General features: G+C 43.2%; 4 protein-coding genes and 1 long non-coding RNA gene across 7 annotated transcripts; 4 read left to right on the top strand and 1 right to left on the bottom strand.

Moving 5' to 3' along the window:
• The first annotated feature begins 4 nt into the window (after positions 1-4).
• LOC135338052 (galactose-1-phosphate uridylyltransferase-like) lies at positions 5-4,827 on the top strand. The gene is made up of 12 exons (XM_064534067.1): positions 5-175; positions 226-309; positions 891-966; positions 3,020-3,068; positions 3,124-3,304; positions 3,363-3,404; positions 3,534-3,614; positions 3,665-3,714; positions 3,766-3,848; positions 3,916-4,091; positions 4,549-4,614; positions 4,667-4,827. The coding sequence occupies exons 1-12, from the start codon at positions 59-61 to the stop codon at positions 4,724-4,726; spliced, it is 1,065 nt and encodes a 354-aa protein (XP_064390137.1). The 5' UTR covers positions 5-58; the 3' UTR covers positions 4,727-4,827.
• LOC135338063 (uncharacterized) lies at positions 1,026-2,811 on the top strand. 2 transcript variants are annotated; one of them, XR_010395413.1, is made up of 3 exons: positions 1,026-1,709; positions 1,777-2,049; positions 2,308-2,811. It is a non-coding gene; the product is annotated as an uncharacterized LOC135338063 (long non-coding RNA). The 2 variants fall into 2 exon arrangements; XR_010395412.1 differs by lacking the exon at positions 1,026-1,709 and having other exon boundaries at positions 1,716-2,049.
• LOC135338040 (zinc finger RNA-binding protein 2-like) lies at positions 4,789-14,293 on the top strand. Of its 2 annotated transcripts, XM_064534052.1 has the most exons (16): positions 4,789-4,909; positions 5,085-5,305; positions 5,634-6,559; positions 6,996-7,261; positions 7,584-7,765; positions 8,157-8,344; positions 8,652-8,846; positions 9,224-9,292; positions 9,454-9,571; positions 10,277-10,428; positions 10,598-10,763; positions 12,305-12,384; positions 12,703-12,798; positions 13,051-13,165; positions 13,439-13,536; positions 13,989-14,293. In XM_064534052.1, exons 2-16 carry the CDS (start codon positions 5,086-5,088, stop codon positions 14,187-14,189), a joined length of 3,072 nt encoding a protein of 1,023 aa, XP_064390122.1. In that variant the 5' UTR covers positions 4,789-4,909; position 5,085; the 3' UTR covers positions 14,190-14,293. The 2 variants fall into 2 exon arrangements, with proteins under 2 accessions (XP_064390122.1, XP_064390123.1); XM_064534053.1 differs by lacking the exons at positions 12,305-12,384; positions 13,439-13,536; positions 13,989-14,293 and having other exon boundaries at positions 13,051-13,089.
• A 69-nt stretch (positions 14,294-14,362) lies between these two features.
• LOC135338054 (ras-related protein Rap-1-like) lies at positions 14,363-15,677 on the top strand. The gene is made up of 2 exons (XM_064534069.1): positions 14,363-14,607; positions 14,758-15,677. Exons 1-2 carry the CDS (start codon positions 14,413-14,415, stop codon positions 15,244-15,246), a joined length of 684 nt encoding a protein of 227 aa, XP_064390139.1. The 5' UTR covers positions 14,363-14,412; the 3' UTR covers positions 15,247-15,677.
• Positions 15,678-15,908: 231 nt separating this feature from the next.
• On the bottom strand, positions 15,909-20,024 carry LOC135338048 (uncharacterized). Its single transcript, XM_064534063.1, has 10 exons — positions 19,796-20,024; positions 19,415-19,659; positions 18,566-18,735; positions 18,177-18,277; positions 17,753-17,913; positions 17,527-17,601; positions 17,126-17,310; positions 16,776-16,873; positions 16,458-16,584; positions 15,909-16,195 (listed from the first exon to the last, which is right to left on the bottom strand). Exons 1-10 carry the CDS (start codon positions 19,915-19,917, stop codon positions 16,091-16,093), a joined length of 1,389 nt encoding a protein of 462 aa, XP_064390133.1. The 5' UTR covers positions 19,918-20,024; the 3' UTR covers positions 15,909-16,090.
• Between the last annotated feature and the right edge of the window lie 26 nt (positions 20,025-20,050).

Genomic DNA, 20,050 nt, shown 5'->3' with positions numbered 1-20,050 from the left:
GGTATTGATCGTTCCCTGCAACAGAGTGTTGATTTCCAACATACACGTACACAGAGTGATGGCTGAGGAGGCTACTTTTGATGCAGAGGACCACCCTCACACTCGCTTCAACCCCCTCAAGGGACAGTGGGTCCTTGTCTCTCCTCATAGGCTGAAGAGACCTTGGAAAGGACAGGTCAGTGGAATACAACCAAATCTGTTTTGTGTAGCTCCAAGCTATTGTAGATTGAAGCGACACTACCTGAGGCTGTTCCTCGCTGGGACGCCAACAATCCTCTCTGCCCTAGAGTGACTCGACCCAGTGGAAAGGTACGTTTATTTATACTATCGTTATCTTAATAGGCACATGCGGTGTGTGTAAATTTAACGGACAACTTTTAATATAGGGAAACACGATTTCGGCCATTATACAGTACAGGGGTGGCTTTTGTTGAGAGATTGTAATGGTTTATTTGGAAGCTGGCCGGGTGTTCATCAAGAGTAACGTGTGTTTTTTGTTGCAACAAATTTACAGAAAAATAGCATCAATTATAATTATGATGCTCTGTTAATTTAATTACAGCGCCACTCTATCAAATAGAAGCACCAAGTTCACAAAATAAGTTTTATTTACTCCAATTGAACGCCAAGTAAATTCTGGAAGCTTAGAATAACGCGGTCTTTAATCAAGGCTCTACATACTGATACAATAGCCTCGTGGAAACAGCTACTAGTGCTCTACGTTCTATTGCTAAGCGCCAAACTGAAATTTTTTCTTGTTCAATTTGTGCGCCACTGGAAAACCATAATTAATTTTTAGTGGTGCTGTAATTAGAAGAAAGACGGTACCAGAGAACACCTCATCAGTATTACACTGAATTGTTACTATACCTACCTTGTTTCTACTACAGGAAAATGATGACTATGAAAATACGTATGTGTTCACGAACGATTTTCCTGCCCTTTTCCCGGACGGCCCATCCCCAGGTGAATATCTGTTCAGAGAATCAGCGTAAAAAAAATTTTTTTTGAAGGAAAGTGCCACTGTGTAAGGGCCTGGAAAAAGTTTTTAAGGGTGCTGGAACACCTACGCCCACGTACGCCCACACACACGTTGCTAGGGAAAGCTAACTATGAAACTACCTGCAGGGGAGACATGGATCCTTCACAGGATTATGAAGCAACACTCTACTAGTGTGCATTCCAAAAATGGAGAGGAAAGGATGATGACAACAGATTTTACACTTGATTTTCATCATATAGCTAAAAGAAGTTCCGCTTAGGAAACCAGTAGAGCTATGGACTTGATTGTTTGTTTGCAGGTGCACTACACACAGCTCTTCAACATTACGAAGAGCTTTTGTTGTAAAATCCCTTTGTTATCTATTTATGAGAATTTTTTGTCATGACACACCCTCTAGAGAAAAATCTAGACCGTATATGGACAAAGTCAGCCCGTAACTTTGTTCACCTTACCTAATTATAGCAGCATGCTAAATATAGACCAAGTCCTGTACGTAGATAGTCAGATCGAACACTTTTTATATCTGGCTCTAGCGTACGCGTACGCTAGAGTATAAATTAAGACGTAAGCCTGTAGACCACGCCCCAATTGCGTGCGTAGAGTGCAGAATTAGCGTTGAAGATCAAGAGCCATTTGTTAGTAGCCTGAAGAGAAGAGATAGGCAACGCTGGGGCTACAGACAGCGCTGACAATTGGCTGGCTCATGGTAAACTATGAACTAGCTTTGCTAGCTTGATACACAGGGCCTTGCTTTTCACTCCCTTCCCCTTCAGAGCTTCCATGAAAGCCTGTGTGTAATACCACTCTTGGACCTCAGTGTCACCAGAGTGCTGTGCTCCAGGCCAAGTTGGACCAGTCTCTTTGTCTGGGCTGCAGTAATGCTTGGCTTCCCCGGGCATCAGATTGGTGGAACCTCCGCTTTTGTGAGGTCTACACAGCTCCATCTGCTTATTAGCAGACCGAATAGGGAGGTTGGGGAGGCAGCTGATCAGTGAATGGTGTGTTGTAACTGCCTCCATCGCCAGGACATCTGGAAATGAGCTTCTGTGAGTGTGATACATAAAATAAATAATAACACATGATTGCCAACCTTCCAGACGAGTTCCTAGCGTGTTTGTAAGTATAGGTCCTCCATCCCAAGTTTTTTGCCAGAAAGGTGACTGTCCCCTTCATCTGGACAATACATGTGCATGTACAGTGAATAATTATGTAGTGGCACCGGGTCAGGTAGAATCCATCCATAGGAACCAACTTATTTTTGTCATCACCCCTGTTCACAATATTTTTTTCGTACCTGACCACAGGACCATTCTGCTAACTTGGTGGCAAGGATCTCCAGCTTCTGAAGGATGCGATGCCATTGTGTGCTGGAACATGGTGGAAGACCCAACCAGCCACTCAACCGGACGTATCAACATGCAGGTGGCCATTGAGGAGAAAGGACAACACTGGATAGTGCCATGAACAGCTCGAATCGTGGATAGTACACGTCTAAAGCACTGAAGAGAAACGTCTCCACTCGACACAAATGAAGACAGTGTGTATTAACATTAAAAGACAATCCAACCTGCTGTGTGACTAATGCTAGTTGAGGAACTTGGACACTCGTGCTGATTGTACTGAGACTGGGGTCTATTGGCACACTTACGTTTCTCCCATCTACTACTGAAGGCACTCCTTTGCTACAAATCTGGCTCTGTATTTATTGGATTGTGTTATTTTGTTATTGATTTATTAGTTTGTGTAGCTACCTGATTTTCTTTTGCAGCTTGTAGTTAATTTAATTGAAGACATTCTCACAAAACCACTATGTTGTTACTTGTGGTTACTACTATACTAGCGCACGCATTGAAATTAAATACTGCGTGTGCAAGTCTCAGGATCTAAACGTTGCATTTTTGTGGTTAAATTATGTCAATTTGTTACTATGTGCGGGCACCCTTAATAGTTTTGGGGAAAGCCTAGTGGTTGAAATGCTGCTCAATCCATTATGTTGATTGCACTCGGTAACTGCAGGGCCTCCCAAACACCCACTTTTGCAATCAGGAGAAGCTCAAGGAACTTGGTACGTTTTACAATTTCATTAATTATTATAAATGTGAGAGCTGTGTTTCTTACAGCCGAGTTATGTGCTTCCATCCGTACTCTGACCTCCAACTGGTTTCAATGACGCAAGATGACATCATTAAGGTCATCGAGAGATGGATGGAACAAACTGCCGAGCTCGGCGAAAAGTTCAAGTGGGTCTCAATCTTTGAGAACAAAGGAGTGGCCAACTCCAACAATCATCCGCATTGTCAGGTGGGTGTGGTCACCTACCCTCTCCTAGTAGCTGTCATCACTTGATATTTAATTTCAGATTTGGGCCACTTCTTTTCTTCCGAACGACCCGCTGCAAATGGTAAGAAATGATCCTACCCTGTACCCCCTCTAGTGACTTGTGTGACCCTACTAGTGACTTGTGTGACCCTACCCTGTACCCCCTCTAGTGACTTGTGTGACCCTACTAGTGACTTGTGTGACCCTACAGGATACCAACCAGAGGCAGTACTATGCTGAGAAAGGACGTCCCATGTTAGTGGATTACGTGCAGCTAGAAATGAAGGAAAAGGTGTGGTCTATTGTCATAGTAATGCTTTTATGTATATACTCGCTACACAGGAGAGGATTGTAGTAGAGAATGAACACTGGCTCTATGTCGTTCCATTCTGGTAAGCCCCCCCCACACACACGCACACACCAATTGACCCTTCATCATACAGGGCTACATGGCCGTATGAGACCATGCTTCTCCCAAAGAGACATATTCTGCGATTAACTGATCTCACAGAAGACGAGATCAAGAGTAAGTACTGTACACACACACACATACGTACATGATTACTATGGTTGCGTGTTTTTTTCTTATTCAGGTTTGGCCTCCATTATGAAAAGAATGTTAGTCAAATACGATAATCTATTTGAGTGTTCTTTCCTGTACACTATGGGATGGCTGGGTGCCCCCACTGGACCCGGGTATAAAGATGTGGACTATTCTCACTGGCAGCTGTTTGCTACCTACAACCCACCCCTTGTTCGATCAGCTACCGTGAGTAGACCCCAGTCTTCTATCACCTGTCTTTGTGTATGAAACATGATAATACTGTAATACTGTAATTACAGCGCCACTCTAATTATACGAAATTCGAAATTTTCGGCCATAATTATAGCACCATCGTTATAAATTCATTTGTTTTATGTATATAGTCTCGCAAAAATAATAATTTTTTCTGGCGCCGTAATTACATAAATTACGGTATAATTTACCTCTGATCTGATCTAAGCAAATTCTGCACCAGTGAGTGTTAGTTTGTCGTTTTACTGTGTTTTACTAGTGCACTGCCATTATTTTCGGTGCTGCAGTGTAGAAGCAGGTTAATTGGTTGTGGTCTCCATGGCACTATAGATTTTTTTGACCCAATTCTCAACAATTGTTGCAGTACACTATAGAACAATCTATACAGTATGTTTCTCAATATCACAGGATTATTCTCAAATTTCCCCAGGTGAAGAAACTGCTTGGCGGGTTTGAGCATTTTGCACAGCTGCAGAGAGATCTCACTGCAGAAACGGTAAGAGCTTGTTATTTATAGCGCTTTTATAACATGTTGCTAATTCTTGCAGGCTGCCAAGAAGCTCAGAGATCTCCCAGATGCTCATTACACTGAGAAGCTAAAGCAATAGGACTTATAGATGATGTGTCTTAAAAGAAAGTGCCATGTCATTATGGGAATTATTTTGTGCAATGACAATGTGAATGTTTCAAATAATTGGCCTGAGTTTGATTCGAGGTTATAAGCTAAATTTCCAGCGCACGAGGTGCTCGATATAAAGAAGCTTGTTCTCCTCGACGTACCTAAAGCACATGTAAGATATATAATTTGTGTACAGTGTCAATTTGTGTCTGACATTTCCATGTATGTATGTAGGGGAGTACCTACATGGATTACATGTTGTCCATGTACATGTTCATGTATGTGGATTCATTTTATAGTACGTCTGTATTAATGTACGTATGGTACATGCACACACGTACACACAGTATGGCGCAACAGTACAGCTATGGTTACGGCTATGGCTACGGTTATGGTACCCCCAACCCCTATATGGCTGCTCAGATGCCGGTAGCAACCCCCCAGATGCCGGTAGCAACCCCTCAGATGCCGGTAGCAGCTGTCGTGACTCAAGCTCCCACTCCTGCTGTGGGGTATTCCCCTTATCAGACCCAAGTGGTTCCGGCCGCCAGTAGACCGCCTCTTCCAGGTGAGCTGGTAATAGTGTACATGTAGCACACGCTTTTTCTCCCAGAAAATTGACAATTTTAGGCCCCCCAAAAATTGCTATCTATTGTAGAGAGCTACTAAATTGACCCTTTTCCCAGAGCCTGTCACAATTTGCTTTATATGCTATGCATGTGTTGAAATGTCTATTACTTCACCCACCCACACTCACACACACACACACACACACACCCACACACACACACACACACACACACACACACACACACACTCACACACACACCCACACACACACACACACACACACACACACACACCCACACACACACACACATACACACACACTACAGCTGCTCCTACCCCAGCAGCCACTCCCTACTATCAAGCAGCAGCAGCCGTCGCCGCTAACAATACCCAACAAGCAGCTGCATATGCAGCGAGTTACTATGGCTACCAACAACAGGCCAACCCGTATGGCTCGTACTATGCTGCACAACAGCAGTCCACACTGCCACGCCCTCCCGCCCCCACGAGCTACACTGCTCCCACCTACACACCCAGCACAAGCTACACTCCTACCGTCTCCACACCCGTTACGAGCTATGCTCCCCCCACCTACACGAGCTACACTTCTCCTGCCCCCACACCCAGCACAAGTTACACTCGTCCTTCCTACACACCCAGTACGAGCTATACTCGCCCTCCCTACACACCCAGCACAAGCTACACTCCCGCCCCCACACCCAACACAAGTTACACTGCCCCCACACCCAGCACGAGTTACACTCGTCCCGCCCCCACACCTAGCACGAGTTACACTCGTCCCCCCTACACACCCAACACGAGTTACACTCGTCCACCCTACACGCCCAGCACGAACTATACTCGTCCCCCGTACACACCCAGCACAAACTACACTCCTCCACGGGCCACGAACTACACTCGTCCCTCCTACACACCCTCACCTATCACACAACAGGCGTACACCCCCACCACTACCACCCCATCTCTTGTCTCGTACCCGGCATCAATGAGGACAGCGTACAAGCCTGCGCAAACCTTTCAGAGCAACTTTGTCACTCCTGGTGGTGGGAATTACTCTGGCCCCCAGAAGAGCTCCGATAACCTCACCCCACAACAGACGAATGTGGTGAAGCAATACGTGGATTCAAAAACAAAGCCGTCGAAAGGACCGGCCTGGTGGGACAAGAAACCGACTGGTACGGGTCAGGAACACTATTGTGTCGTGTGCAAGATTAGTACAGCAAGTGCACAGGTAAGTTGTGTACAGCTGGCATGTAGAGCTTAAATAGAGCATCTTTGAACGGCCATAACTTTAGTTCTGTTGATCCAATAATGTTAATTTTGTGATTTCTTAAAAGCTTACATATGTACATCGAGCTCGGTAAGGTTGTGTCCTAAAATAAAAAGTCAATTTTGGGTCTGCTTTCGACAAAATACCATGAGCTATAGCCCATGTTATTTCCCGAAAATGAGAAAATATGACCAGTTTGAGATTTAAGCATACCATCTGAAAGATCTCCTTCTAAGCTTTCAAAAAATCATGAAATCGTTGAATTTGAACCACCAGAACTCTATTTAAAGGGCCAAATCTAGCCGAGTCTGCATGTATGTAATATTACGCAATGTTATTTTAATATTATATGAAATGTTTTTTTTTAATGTACATGTAATTTCTCTGGCCCACTCAGACACACAAAGCTCACTTGGAGGGGAAGCATCACAAGAAAAAGCTCGCCCAGCAACTAGCTATCAAAGAAAAGGACAAGACGTCGTGTCAATTCTACTGTGAGCTCTGTGACATCATATGCTCCAACAGTGACTCCCTAGAGGCGCACAACCGGGGCCTGAAACATCAGAAGGTGATCAATCTTCATCGCCGACTGGGCAAACCGATACCAGCCTTGAAAATAATCGATAATGCTGCAGGGAAGAAAGTGCTGGCCGGATCACACCAGTAAGAGCCTGTACACTTGCCATTTCACGTGTTGTATGTGAATCACGAGTATTACAAACAAGTGTGCAATAAGTCATTTAAAGTACACGACCTTTTTAGAGCTTTCTTCTGTAGAACAGTACATACATGTGCACTGCTTATCCACTGCTTAAGCTTCAAGTTCACTGTAAATTGTAATTTTGTAATTATTTGATTTATGCTCTATGTGTATATTCCCATGGCTACATCCTTCGTAATGTTATGATTATGTGTCAATTTGTTCTCATTAGTTTGTGCAGCTATACAGACTATATTAATTATAATTATTTGACCCCCTGTGCAGAGTAGCGTTTGTGGGGGGTAGGACTCTCCACTCAACGGGGGAAGTAAATAAGCCGGCAGAGGTCAGTGTCTACCCACCAACACCACCTACACTGCCCAAGAAGACCCCTCTAGCCTCGGCCAATACCAATGGCAATAAAAAACAACAAGAGGATAACCAGGATAGAGTCGTGGAACCTGTTGGTAATGAGCACTGCATGTACATGTACAACTATATTTGCTCAGCATAAAGAAATATGGGCAGCTTTTTCAATACATTCCAGCACCTTCTGAGTACATGTGTGAGCTTCACCACCTAACCAGAACTAAGATAATGGTTCCCAGGGTAATAATTAGTTCCTGAATAGCCTCTGATTTATCCTCAGTTTTTCTATAACCCTATGAAGTCAAGTTTAATAATTATTATAGCTTGTTGTCAAGGTTGTAAGCTTGTAATAAAAGTCCCTTCCGTGTTATTTTATTACACTGTCGCATAGCCTCGAGGCATGATTTGGTAAAGGGTGGTCATGATATCATATAGCATGAGCTATATCTATTACATACTGCACATCCCTACACACACTGTATTCCACAGGAGAGCACCTGGTGAAGGCAGTCAAAGACGACCCAAAGTTTCCGCACGCTCAGTACAAGTGTGATATGTGTGATTGCTACTTCAACGATGAGTACGCCAAGAAGGCACACATCAGCGGGCGGAGACATAGGACCAACTACAAGAAGATGTATCAGCCAGACCTCTTTGTAGAGCCCACCAACACAGAGGTGATTGGAAGGGGGGGGGAGGGGGTTAGAACACAGCTCTGTTTATTGTCATAGGGTGCTGTTCTAAAAACTTCACAGTAAGTGAGCTCTTTCAAAGATCCTCTTAGGCCATTTTTGAAGCTTCTCTGGTTTTAATAGTTGAGCTAAATAGTTATTTTAGAAAATCCTAAAAATAAGATTTAGGCTGTCCAATAAAATCAAATGGAGTATATAATTATTATGTGCAGTCTGTGCCTGTTTGACCTGTATGATGTACGTACACTGTACCTGTTTGACCTGTATTTAGTACACTTGCTCGGTTACACAGAAGAAGCAAAAGGAGAAACAACGTGAGAGGGAGCAGTTGATGAGGCGTGGAAGGGGGCGTGGTGGTGGTGGTGTGGGGCGTGGCTGGAGTGATGAAACAGACCCACCGCTAGAGCTGAAACAAGAGCCATCCCGGGAGAGGGAGGATGAGGGTGATTGGGACGGAGGCTGGGACGCTACCATGAACCCTGACCTTGTAAGTAGTAGCGTTACATCTTTCAACAGCCATAACGTTAGTTCCGTTGGCCCAATAATGTTAATTTTATGATTTTCTGAAAGCTTAGAGAAAGGCCTTTCAGATGATGTGTTAAAATCAGAAATCTCTTTTAGGCCTGTTTTTGACAAAAGACCATGGTCTTTTTCCGAAATTGGGAAATAATGCACATTCTAAATTTTAGATTTGAGCATACCATCTGAAAGAGCTCTTTTTAAAATCAAAAAATCGTTGAATTTAGACCATCAGCGAGTCACGTACATGTACATGTAGCTGCATATACATACGTGTACAGTTGTAGCTGAGCTTCTCTGTTCACTGTGTGTATATCGTACCCCCACACACCACCCACCACACAGCATCACGACCCCCACGATGATATCCTAGTGATGGACAGGCACAAGTTGGTCTACCCTTCACGAGCTGAGGTGAGCACGAAAATTGAATGAAAAAATTCTCTACTTGAACTGTACAGTCATGTATTTTGTTATCAGCAGTTGCCTAACAGCAGGAAAAATTGCTAAGCTAATGGCTACTATTAATTGGAGCCTGATATTTACTGCTAATCCCATTGGTTGATCTATTTCAGACGAAGGCTGTAGAGCGTGTGGTGGAGGAGGTAGAGAAATCCCTCAAGACCATTTCTGATGAGTTGTTGGCAGAGAAGGCAGCTGTCGTCAATGGCAGTGTCAAGGATGAGACATTTAGTGAGCCCCTTCATTTTGAAAGTACTAGAGTTGGCTCTGTAACTAGAGTTCTGATGGTCCAAATTCAACAATTTTATGATTTTCTGAAAGCTTAGAAGAAGCTTGTTCAGATGGTATGCTCAAATTTTAAATTTGGGAGGGACCATAATTTTCAATTTTCGGGGAAAGATCGTGGGCTATATATAGCCCATGGTATTTAGTCAAAAACAAGCCCAAAATAGACGTTTGATTTTAAGACATCATCTGAAAGGCCTCTCTCTAAGCTTTCAGAAAATCATAAAATTAGCGTTATTGGACCAACAGAACTAAAGTTATGGCCGCTTCTATATGAGTGTGTATACAGGATCCCTTGTGAAGTCAATTGCTGTTATATTGGGTACAAGTAGGACTGTTGCAAAAAGGATGGTGTATACAAATTATACCCTTTAATGTGGTGTGTGTGGGCCTAGTATAAATGGCTATGCAGTATATATCATCTCTTTGGAGAGGTTTGGCAATCGGCTGGGTTTGGTGGGGTTGAGCCACTCATGTTGTCATGCCTACATCTAGAGTGTTCACACAACTTCCAAATATTTACGGAACACTCACAGACCCACTTTATGTGTGTGGCTGTCACCATAGAAATATAATATTATGTAATACTTCAAGCTGGGTGTGTGTGTGTGATTTGCTGTGGTTTAGGGAATACTGTGTTTCCCTCTGCAGGGGAACTGAAGGGTGTGATGCGTGTAGGGGTGTTTGCTCACAACCTCCTGCTCAAGGGCGAGTGCTCGGCAGAGTTGGTGCTCATGTGTGATAAGAAACCCACCATGACTCTATTCAACCTCGTTATCAACAGGCTGGCCATCAAATTCGAGGTATAGATGTATGTAACAAACGTGCTGCTTTGATGGTATAAATTCTGTTTATTTGGTACATTTAGTGTTCAGATTTCTGATTGCTTTAACCCTCAACCCACCCACCCACCCACCCACCCACCCCCCCCCCCACACACACACACACACACACACACACACACACACATAGTCTCTATTGCGTAACTCTGAGAATGAGATCGTGTACAACACGACGCCACTCAGTGGCAAGAGCATGGTCAACATCATCTGTCAGGTGGAGACTTTCCGTGTCATAGTGAGTGTTGTGTTCTCTTCTCCTCTGATGAGACAGGAACCATCAGCACTGCAGTCACAAGGTGTGGACAGTTAGACTAGTTGTGTGCATTTGTAGTGGAAGTACCGGTGTATTGTGGTCACTGTAAGTAGGCCATCTTCTATAATACAGCCAGCCTGGTAATGGGCCCCAAAGCCTCTTTAGCATGTGCTACAACCTGTGTGTTAGCAGGCCACCTCTGTGAACATCTATTACAGCTAGTCTAGCCCAGGGATGACCAGCAGGTTTCATTGTGATGTGATTAACCGTGTGCTGCTTTGATACATGTAGCTACAGTTGTTCCTTCATCATACAGTGTACTCCCTGTCTGGCTATTAGTTAGTGTGCATGCTTTGTCTGTCTCTAGACTGTCTCAGTGTCACCATATACAGTCTCAAGGTCCTTACCCCTAGACAGTGGTGCAGGCCTGACAAGGCTCTCATTCATGCTCATTCATGCTCCCTTTGAAGCACTTGTGGTTCTAGTAATTAGATGTCATCAGACTACTTGGAAAGCAGTACCTTGTAGCAGCCATGTTCCTTAGTTGGCTAAGAGAAGCATTTGTGGCTAATTACACTCTTTGTTGGTCAAAAACTTTCGTACACCTTGTTTCCAGGGAAATTATAATAGCAACTCACCCCTCCCTTGAAATTCCTGGAACTATTTTGAATGAAGCTTCTTACGTAGAATATAGTTACAATTGGTGTTTTCCTGTGTTGTTATGTAGAGCATGAGAACTGATTATGGGGTGGGGTAGGTTACATCAGTTCTGATTCAATAAACCAGGAATGTGTTGTTTGATGATTTTCCGTTTTTATGAAAAGAAGAAACAACATTTCACCCACTTAGTCATTCAGCTACTTCCTCTGCAGCTGACTATTAGCTATAATGCAGCTGCGTGATGGGACTTGGCTCAAGCCTAATTTAATCATTGTTCGGGCACTTTGTAGCTCCTTGACTCAATTTGCTAACTGCCGTTGCCAATCATCATCCTACACCTTAATGCATCACCTCTTCCGCCTATTAGCGTAACCAAGGCACCCATTATCACTAATCCTTATCTAATGTACTCGTCCTGTGTGTGAACATTTTTCAGCAATTTGCGATTTCCATACGCGTATTGCTAAGTACAAGTGATGTGTTGTTCTCACCTTGTTATTATGTTTGGTGGGGTTATTCCGCTTAAGTCTTTATCACACTCTGTGTGTGTGTGTTGTTAGTCTAATAGAAACAGCCTCCATAATGCATGGTGGTGGCCACTCTAACCCTTATTGTGAGATTATTTTAAACCAACGGTATACATATATCTTACTGTGAGTACAGTTCTATTGTAGGGGGGCACTATTGTATTGCAGGGGTAGCACTATTATATTGGGGGTAGCTGTATTGCAGGGGGGGCACTATTGTATTGCAGGGGTAGCACTATTATATTGGGGGGTAGCTGTATTGCAGGGGGGGCACTATTGTATTGCAGGGGTAGCACTATTATATTGGGGGGTAGCTGTATTGCAGGGGGGTTGGTTGGGGGTGTGCGTATATTCGTGTATGTATGGGGGTGTATTGACTCCGCCCCTTTCCCCTTAGCCGACCAGACTGAAGGAGTTCTCAACCGGCAGTATTGTGTGGCCGCACTAGCTGCGCTGAGACACACGAAATGGTTTAAGGTTTGCAAAATGCTTAATAAATCTACTCATTATCTTATTCTGCAATCCTGTACTCGTTAATGGCACGGCCACTCCACTGAGCGGTGGTAACCATAGCAATATGGTTGCCACGGTGATAGTCGGGGTGGCAGTGCCGGGTCAGTTTTGCACAATAGGCGCATTAAGCTGCTTGCAAACCTGAACCAGTAGAGGTTAAGTTAGTCTGTACACAGAAAAGCTTTAGATATAATCGAGCCTTACAGAAAAAGCGTTTTAATTTAAAAACATAATTATATACCTTGATTAGGCTTTCTCTTCATTCTCACTGTTCGTCTTCAGGCAATGTCTCGAAACACACCCACTGCTGGAGTTGTGCTGAGAGTGATGAAGGATATATGCCGTCGAGTGCCTGCCTGGGGAGTGCTTGAATCCTGGGTAAGCTAGTGTGTAGCCATGGACACATTGTACTGACATGTACATGTATGGTAGTGAACACAAGATAGATCTCACTCTATAACATCTATACCTTAAGCTTGTTTGTCTAGTTCACATGTGCATTGCAGTGTTATCAGTATATAGTTTGTAGCTTATAGAGTCTAAGCTATAATAATGTTTAGCTTCACATGTACATTGCATATTATACATTACAGTGTTGTCAGTAGTTTGTGTTTGTCTGTCCCTCATCAGATGTTAGAGCTGCTTGTTGAGAAGTGTGCTCTGTCCAGCCACCCTGCCTACACACAACCTGGAGACCTGTTCAGACGCATCATGGAATGTGTTGCCTCGGGTATATTCCTGCCAGGTGAGGGGGAGTGTTAGGGTATTCCCCTGCCACTGTATACTGAAAGTGAAGCGTTTATTATATACGTGTTTATAGAATTGTAGCTCTATCAAATAGCTACTAAAATGCACATTTTAGTTGTGAAATTGGACAATCTTTACTCAAGTTAGAGTCATTTTTATTACATGTATGTATGATATTGTTAACCCATCCATACACACACACACACACACACACACACACACACACACACACACACACACACACACACACGCACACACACGCACTCTTCAGGTGGTCGAGGTCTGCTTGACCCTTGTGAGAAGGACAAGATGGATGCAGCTGCTTCTCTCTCAGCCTCAGACCGATCGAACGTCACACTCAGTGCACAGGTAGGTACATCTCTCTGCATGTGGGGTGGTCCACAGGTAGGTACATCTCTCTGCATGTGGGGTGGTCCACAGGTAGGTACATCTCTCTGCATGTGGGGTGGTCCACAGGTAGGTACATCTCTCTGCATGTGGGGTGGTCCACAGGTAGGTACATCTCTCTGCATGTGGGGCGGTCCACGTTACATACATGTACAAGTAAAATTTGGCTGCATTCTAAATCTGATCAACCTCAACTACAGGGCTTGGCAGAGGTGGGCCTGTCAAATCAATTAGCGATCTTTGAAATTTGTTGTTTGAGTTAAAATCGATTTATACTGTACATCGATGAGTGATATTCATTAAAATTGATATTATAATAATAGCGTGCATTATATTTTTTTTACTGAAACAAGTTTTATGTTCTGTAAGGTATCGCCCCAATGCAGTGTTCACTGTACTATTGTATTCTGCAGCATGCCCTGAGGCTGATGGCCATCAAGAAGCTCCACCTGGTGTTGGGAGTGGACCCATTGCCAGGTGACCTCCCTGAGGAGACAAAACCTGCTGAGGGTACAGAGGTTAAAGGTGATTCCGAGGGTACAGGGGTCAAACGACCGTCCATCAGTGACGGTGAAGGAGGGGGTGCTGTCAAAAAGGCAAAGTTGGAGCAATAATGGAGAATTATTAACTAGACAATTTTTCTGAATTGATTTTGTGTACACTTATTATTATTCCTTGTTGTACATGTACATTTACATTGAATGATTCCTTCCAAAAATTGTTGCTTTGCGCATGCGCATGATTCCGGAAGCATGCACACACTATAAAAGTGCAACAGTTACACTGCTTAGACCAGAAACTAGATCCAGCTGCATTATTAAACCTAGCTCATTCAAAATGCCTATTCAAAACGTAAAATTGGCCGTACTGGGATCTGCTGGTGTTGGGAAATCGGCAATGGTGGTCAGATACATCACTGGTCGGTTCCTCCATCACTATGACCCGACACTGGAGGATGAGTATTGCATTGAAACAGAAGTGGAGGGTCAGTTGGTGAATGTGAACATCTTGGACACTGCTGGCATCGGAGAGGTGAGCAGTGAATGCATGCATGCAAAGCTAGCTTCATTACACAGCTGGCTAGTTCTTTAATAGTGAAAGTGTTGTATATACCAAACATGCATGCAGTTCATTGAAGCATCAAGGACACCAATTTTATAGTATATCCTCTTCTCTATACAGAGCTCATGCGATTGCAGTAATTATCTGAGTCTAGTGGACGCAGTACTGGTGGTGTTCTCACTCGAGAACCAATCGTCTCTGACCACAGCACGACAGCTGCTGGAGAGTGTTCGAACCTCGTCCCTCCCGGCTGTTCTGATTGGTACAAAGTGCGATCTTCGAAGTAACGAACGAATCCTCTCCTATGATGAAGCACTCACCTTTGCTAATGAGTATGGCTGCACTTATGTAGAGACTTCATCGGCAGTCAATATCAACATATTTGAGGCATTTCAGTCTGCTATCAGTGCAGTCGTAATGAAAAAACCAGCTGATGAGGAGGCCGTGAAGGTAGTCAAAATCGAGAAGAAGAACTCGACTCGGAGAAAAGTGCGGAGTATTTGGTCACGATTGACACGTTTCAGGAAAGATAAGAAGTTGCTAGACTCGTTAGTTGCGTCACCAAATTCTATTGAAGTCGATATAATTCGATTGTGCTCTGCCCACTAGCCATGGAGGCACATGGCAACGAGTGGTTGCAAGCCAGGTATATATTGTGACTGTATATACCTGTCAGCCATCGATTGAGAGAGAGAGGGAAAGATGTCTGCCATCTTCTAGACCAATGCCAACTATATAATTATGTTATACCCGCCGTGCTATTCTATTCTACAATCCATTCTACTACTACCCAATTCTACTACCCATTCTCCACTACTATACTGCTGGCGTTCTGTTGTTCTACTGCTATTCTCTATACTGCCCCTTCGTTCTACTGCACACATGATGCAACTGTGTAGTATCCGATCTTATAATATGTATAATGTATAGAGACAGGTATAATAATTTTTATTGTATATAGACAGCTTTATACTTTACTGCAATAATATTATTATAATTTATTTTGTGCACAAAAGGTCATTATAAGATTGTATATCTTTTCTATAAAAATAACCCTATATACAAATCTAGCCTCGATCCCGGGCTGCACGAAGGAGGCTAATTAATACAAACAGCACTTCTACTACCCACTCCACTGCTGGCATTCTGTTACTAAAATGCATTCTATACTGCTTTAAATTTCCCTATATAGCTTTTACTGCATGCATACATGATGCGACTGTGTAGATATCGTACATAGACAGTGTATATAATGTTCTGTTCTAATGATGTATAGACAGCTTTACTTCATTTTGTGTGCACAATAAATTCATACTCGAGTACAATATAAAAACGCTGATAACAAAAATGCTAACTACATTCTACAATTGAACAGCAATGCAAAAATTCTCTACGAGTGTGTTACAAATGTGAAATATGAATATACAATAAACAGTCTAATACGACCAATAGATTAAATCTGGTCGTACTGCACACCGCTGTTAGGTCCACGAATAGGCTTAAAACCATCCTTGAAATGGAAGCAAGTAACCACATCCAGTGAGAATTTGCAACCCTCCTATATATCGTGTGTGCGGGGAAGGAGTTAATAAATAAAAGGCATATAGTTATACGTACTGCTAGCTAGGTGTATACGTACACACAACGCAAGGGAGTAAGCATTTAGTTGAATTATAAACTAAGTAAGGGGGGATTTCATCAAGCGTAGGTACTAAGATAAAAGGTGGTGTGTGTGTGTGTGTGTGTGTGTGTGTGTGTGTGTGTGTGTGTGTGTGTGCGTGTGTGTGTGTGTGTGTGCGTGTGGGGTGGGAGGAACTCACAACAACTAGAGTACCAACTCCTGTCCAGAAAGTGACATGAGGTATAATGTCAGAGCCACGAGCTCCCTTTACAAAATACTGGACGGACATTCCCACCGCCAAGTAGATGATCACGGCCAGTCCGCAACTGAGGGGAAGGGGGGTGTGAAGTGATACACTCCGATCACAATACTTGTGGATAAAATATAGATTGAATTGGTCCTATTTAAGTCGTCTAGAAGGGATCTAACCCCTGTTTAAATCAAGGGGTTCGGTATATGCTATAGTCTACAGGCCTTTGGTAGGGTATCACACTTATTAACATAGACAGTAACTCACAGGCCCATGAGTATCCAGCCGACAGGAGAAGGCACGTCCTGATTAACAACTGGGAATTCGGAAAGACAGGCACCATCATACTGGAGCTCAAATACCCACTGTGTGTGTGTGTGGTATGTGTGTGATGTGTGGTGTGTGATGTGTGTGGTGTGTGATGTGTGTGTGCGGTGTGTGTGTGTGTGTGTGTGTGTGTGTGTGTGTGTGTGTGTGTGTGTGTGTGTGTGTGTGTGTGTGTGGTGTGTGCGAGAAAACACATACATGTACATGTACATTTGGCTATAACACCAGGAGTGCATGACTTCTTGATAACACACATTACATACATAATGTGGCATTGGACTGAATATTACCTGGCATTGTTCATTATAATATGGCACGATGTGATTAGTCAAGTCTCCACTTTCCGGCCATTGAACATCCTTGTTACATCCGAGGATGATAATTGTATTGAAATTGGAATTACAATGGCTGTCGTTTTTTGGATTGCTCCCGTTGAGAGCCTCCAGGTGAAAACCACCGTTCACTGCCTCATCATCTATGCAAGGGGGGGATAAGAATGATAAAATGACTCTCACAAAACTCGTGGCTAAGTCTTTCAGCCAATCCTAAATTTGTGAGGAGTACATTCAACTCGAGCTGTGTATATTACACGTGTGTGTACTGCTACAATATCATGTGATACATGTACTTGTACGCAGTTACAGTAAATGAAGAGGATGATGGGCTAGCATATTAGTAGCAACTCTCTTACTTGGTATGAATCGTGTTGTTTCTTTGTACTGCCCCATACTGTATTCACTCTCTTTGACTCCATCTTTGCTCTCACCTAGACAATGCAGATCGATGTGTAAAATCTGAGGCATTGCCGAGATAATTTCTTAAAGGGCTACACAAAATTAATCTCTTCTGTTACAAATAAAACACTTGTCTATAAGTCACAGATAATCAAAGATTATATGAATTAACCCTCGGCTCACCAATTTGACAGACGGCTGCGTTCTCCTTGTGACAGCTGTCTAGATTGAAGAGTGTGGTTTCGGGAATGGCATGACAGAACGAGAAGAAGATGGTACAGAGTCTGTCCTCTGTACCGTTGAAGCACACCGTGTGTGGTACGGTAGCAAACCAGAACGGTTGTCTGTGTGTATGTGTATGTGTATGTGTGTGTGTGTGGGGGGGGGCAATAACCTATAAAATAGGCAACCTTCCGACAATCCATGGCATGCAGTTATACCGTGATTGCTAAATAGAAAACTATATTTTCAAAAGCGCTCAAAGTATACAATGTACATGTACATACGGCCTACACAAACATACTGTGACATTGTCTGCAGTATCAGTTTTTAAAGTATGGCCCGCGAGGATTAGCTGTATAATTATTATACTTTTAGCATCACTTACTTGGATAGAGTGCTTGTGTTGTATCCATCCAGCTGACAGTTGGCAGGGGCAACGGTAGGAGCATTATAGCAGGAGCCATTGTACTTGAAAGCAATCTCAATCTGAGACCCAAGAGAAGAACAACAAACAATTATTTATGCATCGCCGATTGAAAGAATTGCTGAGACTGAGTAAAATTAATAACGCATTGTAATAGTCACAGAATCAGTTTCGTATAATACAGTAGCTCAGACTTTTTGTGGCACAAAACAATGATTTTAAATATTGATTGCAATCTGTACAGATAAGACAAGTGTGTAGTGTACGTTCAAGAACTTTTAGGCATGTTGTAGAAGCAATGTCTATTATATATTATATTATAATTATGTCACAAAATTAATACTACTCACAAAACACGGAGAGAGTCTATCATCAGCAAATACAAAATTAGAGATATTCTTGTCGGACCATTTTGAGGTTGCGTTACACTCAAAGCCGAGTATTGTATTCAGTTTGCCGGAAGCACATTGAGTATAGTTGACAGGGATCTGAGACTTCTGTTGAAGAGAGAATCCAGCAGCTACATGTGTAAGTGGATGTTACGGACATGTTACATAGGGTTCTATTCTGTGGGGGGGGGGGGGGGGGGGGGAGCTTCCTCCCCAAACAGTCTAGCTCCCAACCAGCTAATATTTTCCCGGAGGAAGACCCCCAAACACTCCTCTCTTTTAATTCTCATCTCCCCCCCCCCCAACAAATAATCCTAGATAGAATTCTGATACATGTACACAAATTAAAGAACATGTTCGTTGCTACTATGTACACAATTTGTGTGTTTGCCTTGGTGTTGTGTGGTAGCAGCTGACATTAGCTGCGTATTATGTAGTTATGAAAGGGACTGAACATTGTCAAGGCTTATTACACCACATCACATGCCAGTCCTATTCAGAGCTGCAACTGTCTACAAGGAGAGTGGTAAGCGCCAACAGCCAATCAATCTCAGCATTCACCTCTTTTGAACGCTATCAATGGCTGACGGCACATGCAAAGTGCATATCATAATTATCTAATATTCATAATTATTGATCAGATAATCCATAATTTATGGCTAACAAACACGCAGGAACTCCCCCTCATCCTAACCATCAAAATTACGTGTATTTATATACGAAACGGCCGATATAATAGTAGCTTACATTTCGTGTGTGTGTATATCTACTACAGTATGCCAATGGGGAAGCACAATAGTAGGATCTCACATGAATCCAGATAATTCAGCTTTTCCGACTTGTCGAAGCTAGCCAGGTCTATATCAACCGAGGTTCCATTCTTGAGTATGATGTGCTGACATACGGTAGCATTCTCGTTAGACTTGCAGTTGCCGCTCGGTAACGGTTTGCATAGAGACATGGATACGCTCACAGAAGCCACGTCTGATGCACTGATATTAGTCGGGATAAGCCACTGTGCCGTCTTGGGTAAATCAAAGGTCCATTGGTCGACACTGAAAAGAAGGTTATAACAGTGACATCAGTATTAAACACGTAATTATAGTCGTTCGGAATTCAAACTGAATGCTAGCTAGTCTGTAGTTTGTCTAGTCTACGATTTCCAACAACTCTATTTGTTATTGTCAATACCTTGTGAGCCTGTGCAGGTCATAGCCTTGTAGCTCACACTGCCCAGCAACAGGGGCCTGGGTAACTTGGGACCACACAGGGCCTGCACACAAAGCAACCACGAGCAACAGCAACGAGTTCATCTTCTACTGTCTCCTGGAAGATAGCTAGCTTAGAATGGAGGCTGAAGCTCAGAGCTGTGTGTGTACAAGTTCTTCTCTAGAGGTGCAGACACGCCCACACCAGTAAGAGCATGTGATATTCTTTTCCGTCACA

This window comes from Halichondria panicea, chromosome 7 (genome assembly GCF_963675165.1).
Source record: "Halichondria panicea chromosome 7, odHalPani1.1, whole genome shotgun sequence".
NCBI classification, from domain to species: Eukaryota; Metazoa; Porifera; class Demospongiae; order Suberitida; family Halichondriidae; genus Halichondria; species Halichondria panicea.
Note: the sequence above shows the minus strand (reverse complement) of the source record. Positions and strands in the feature narration are given on the sequence as shown.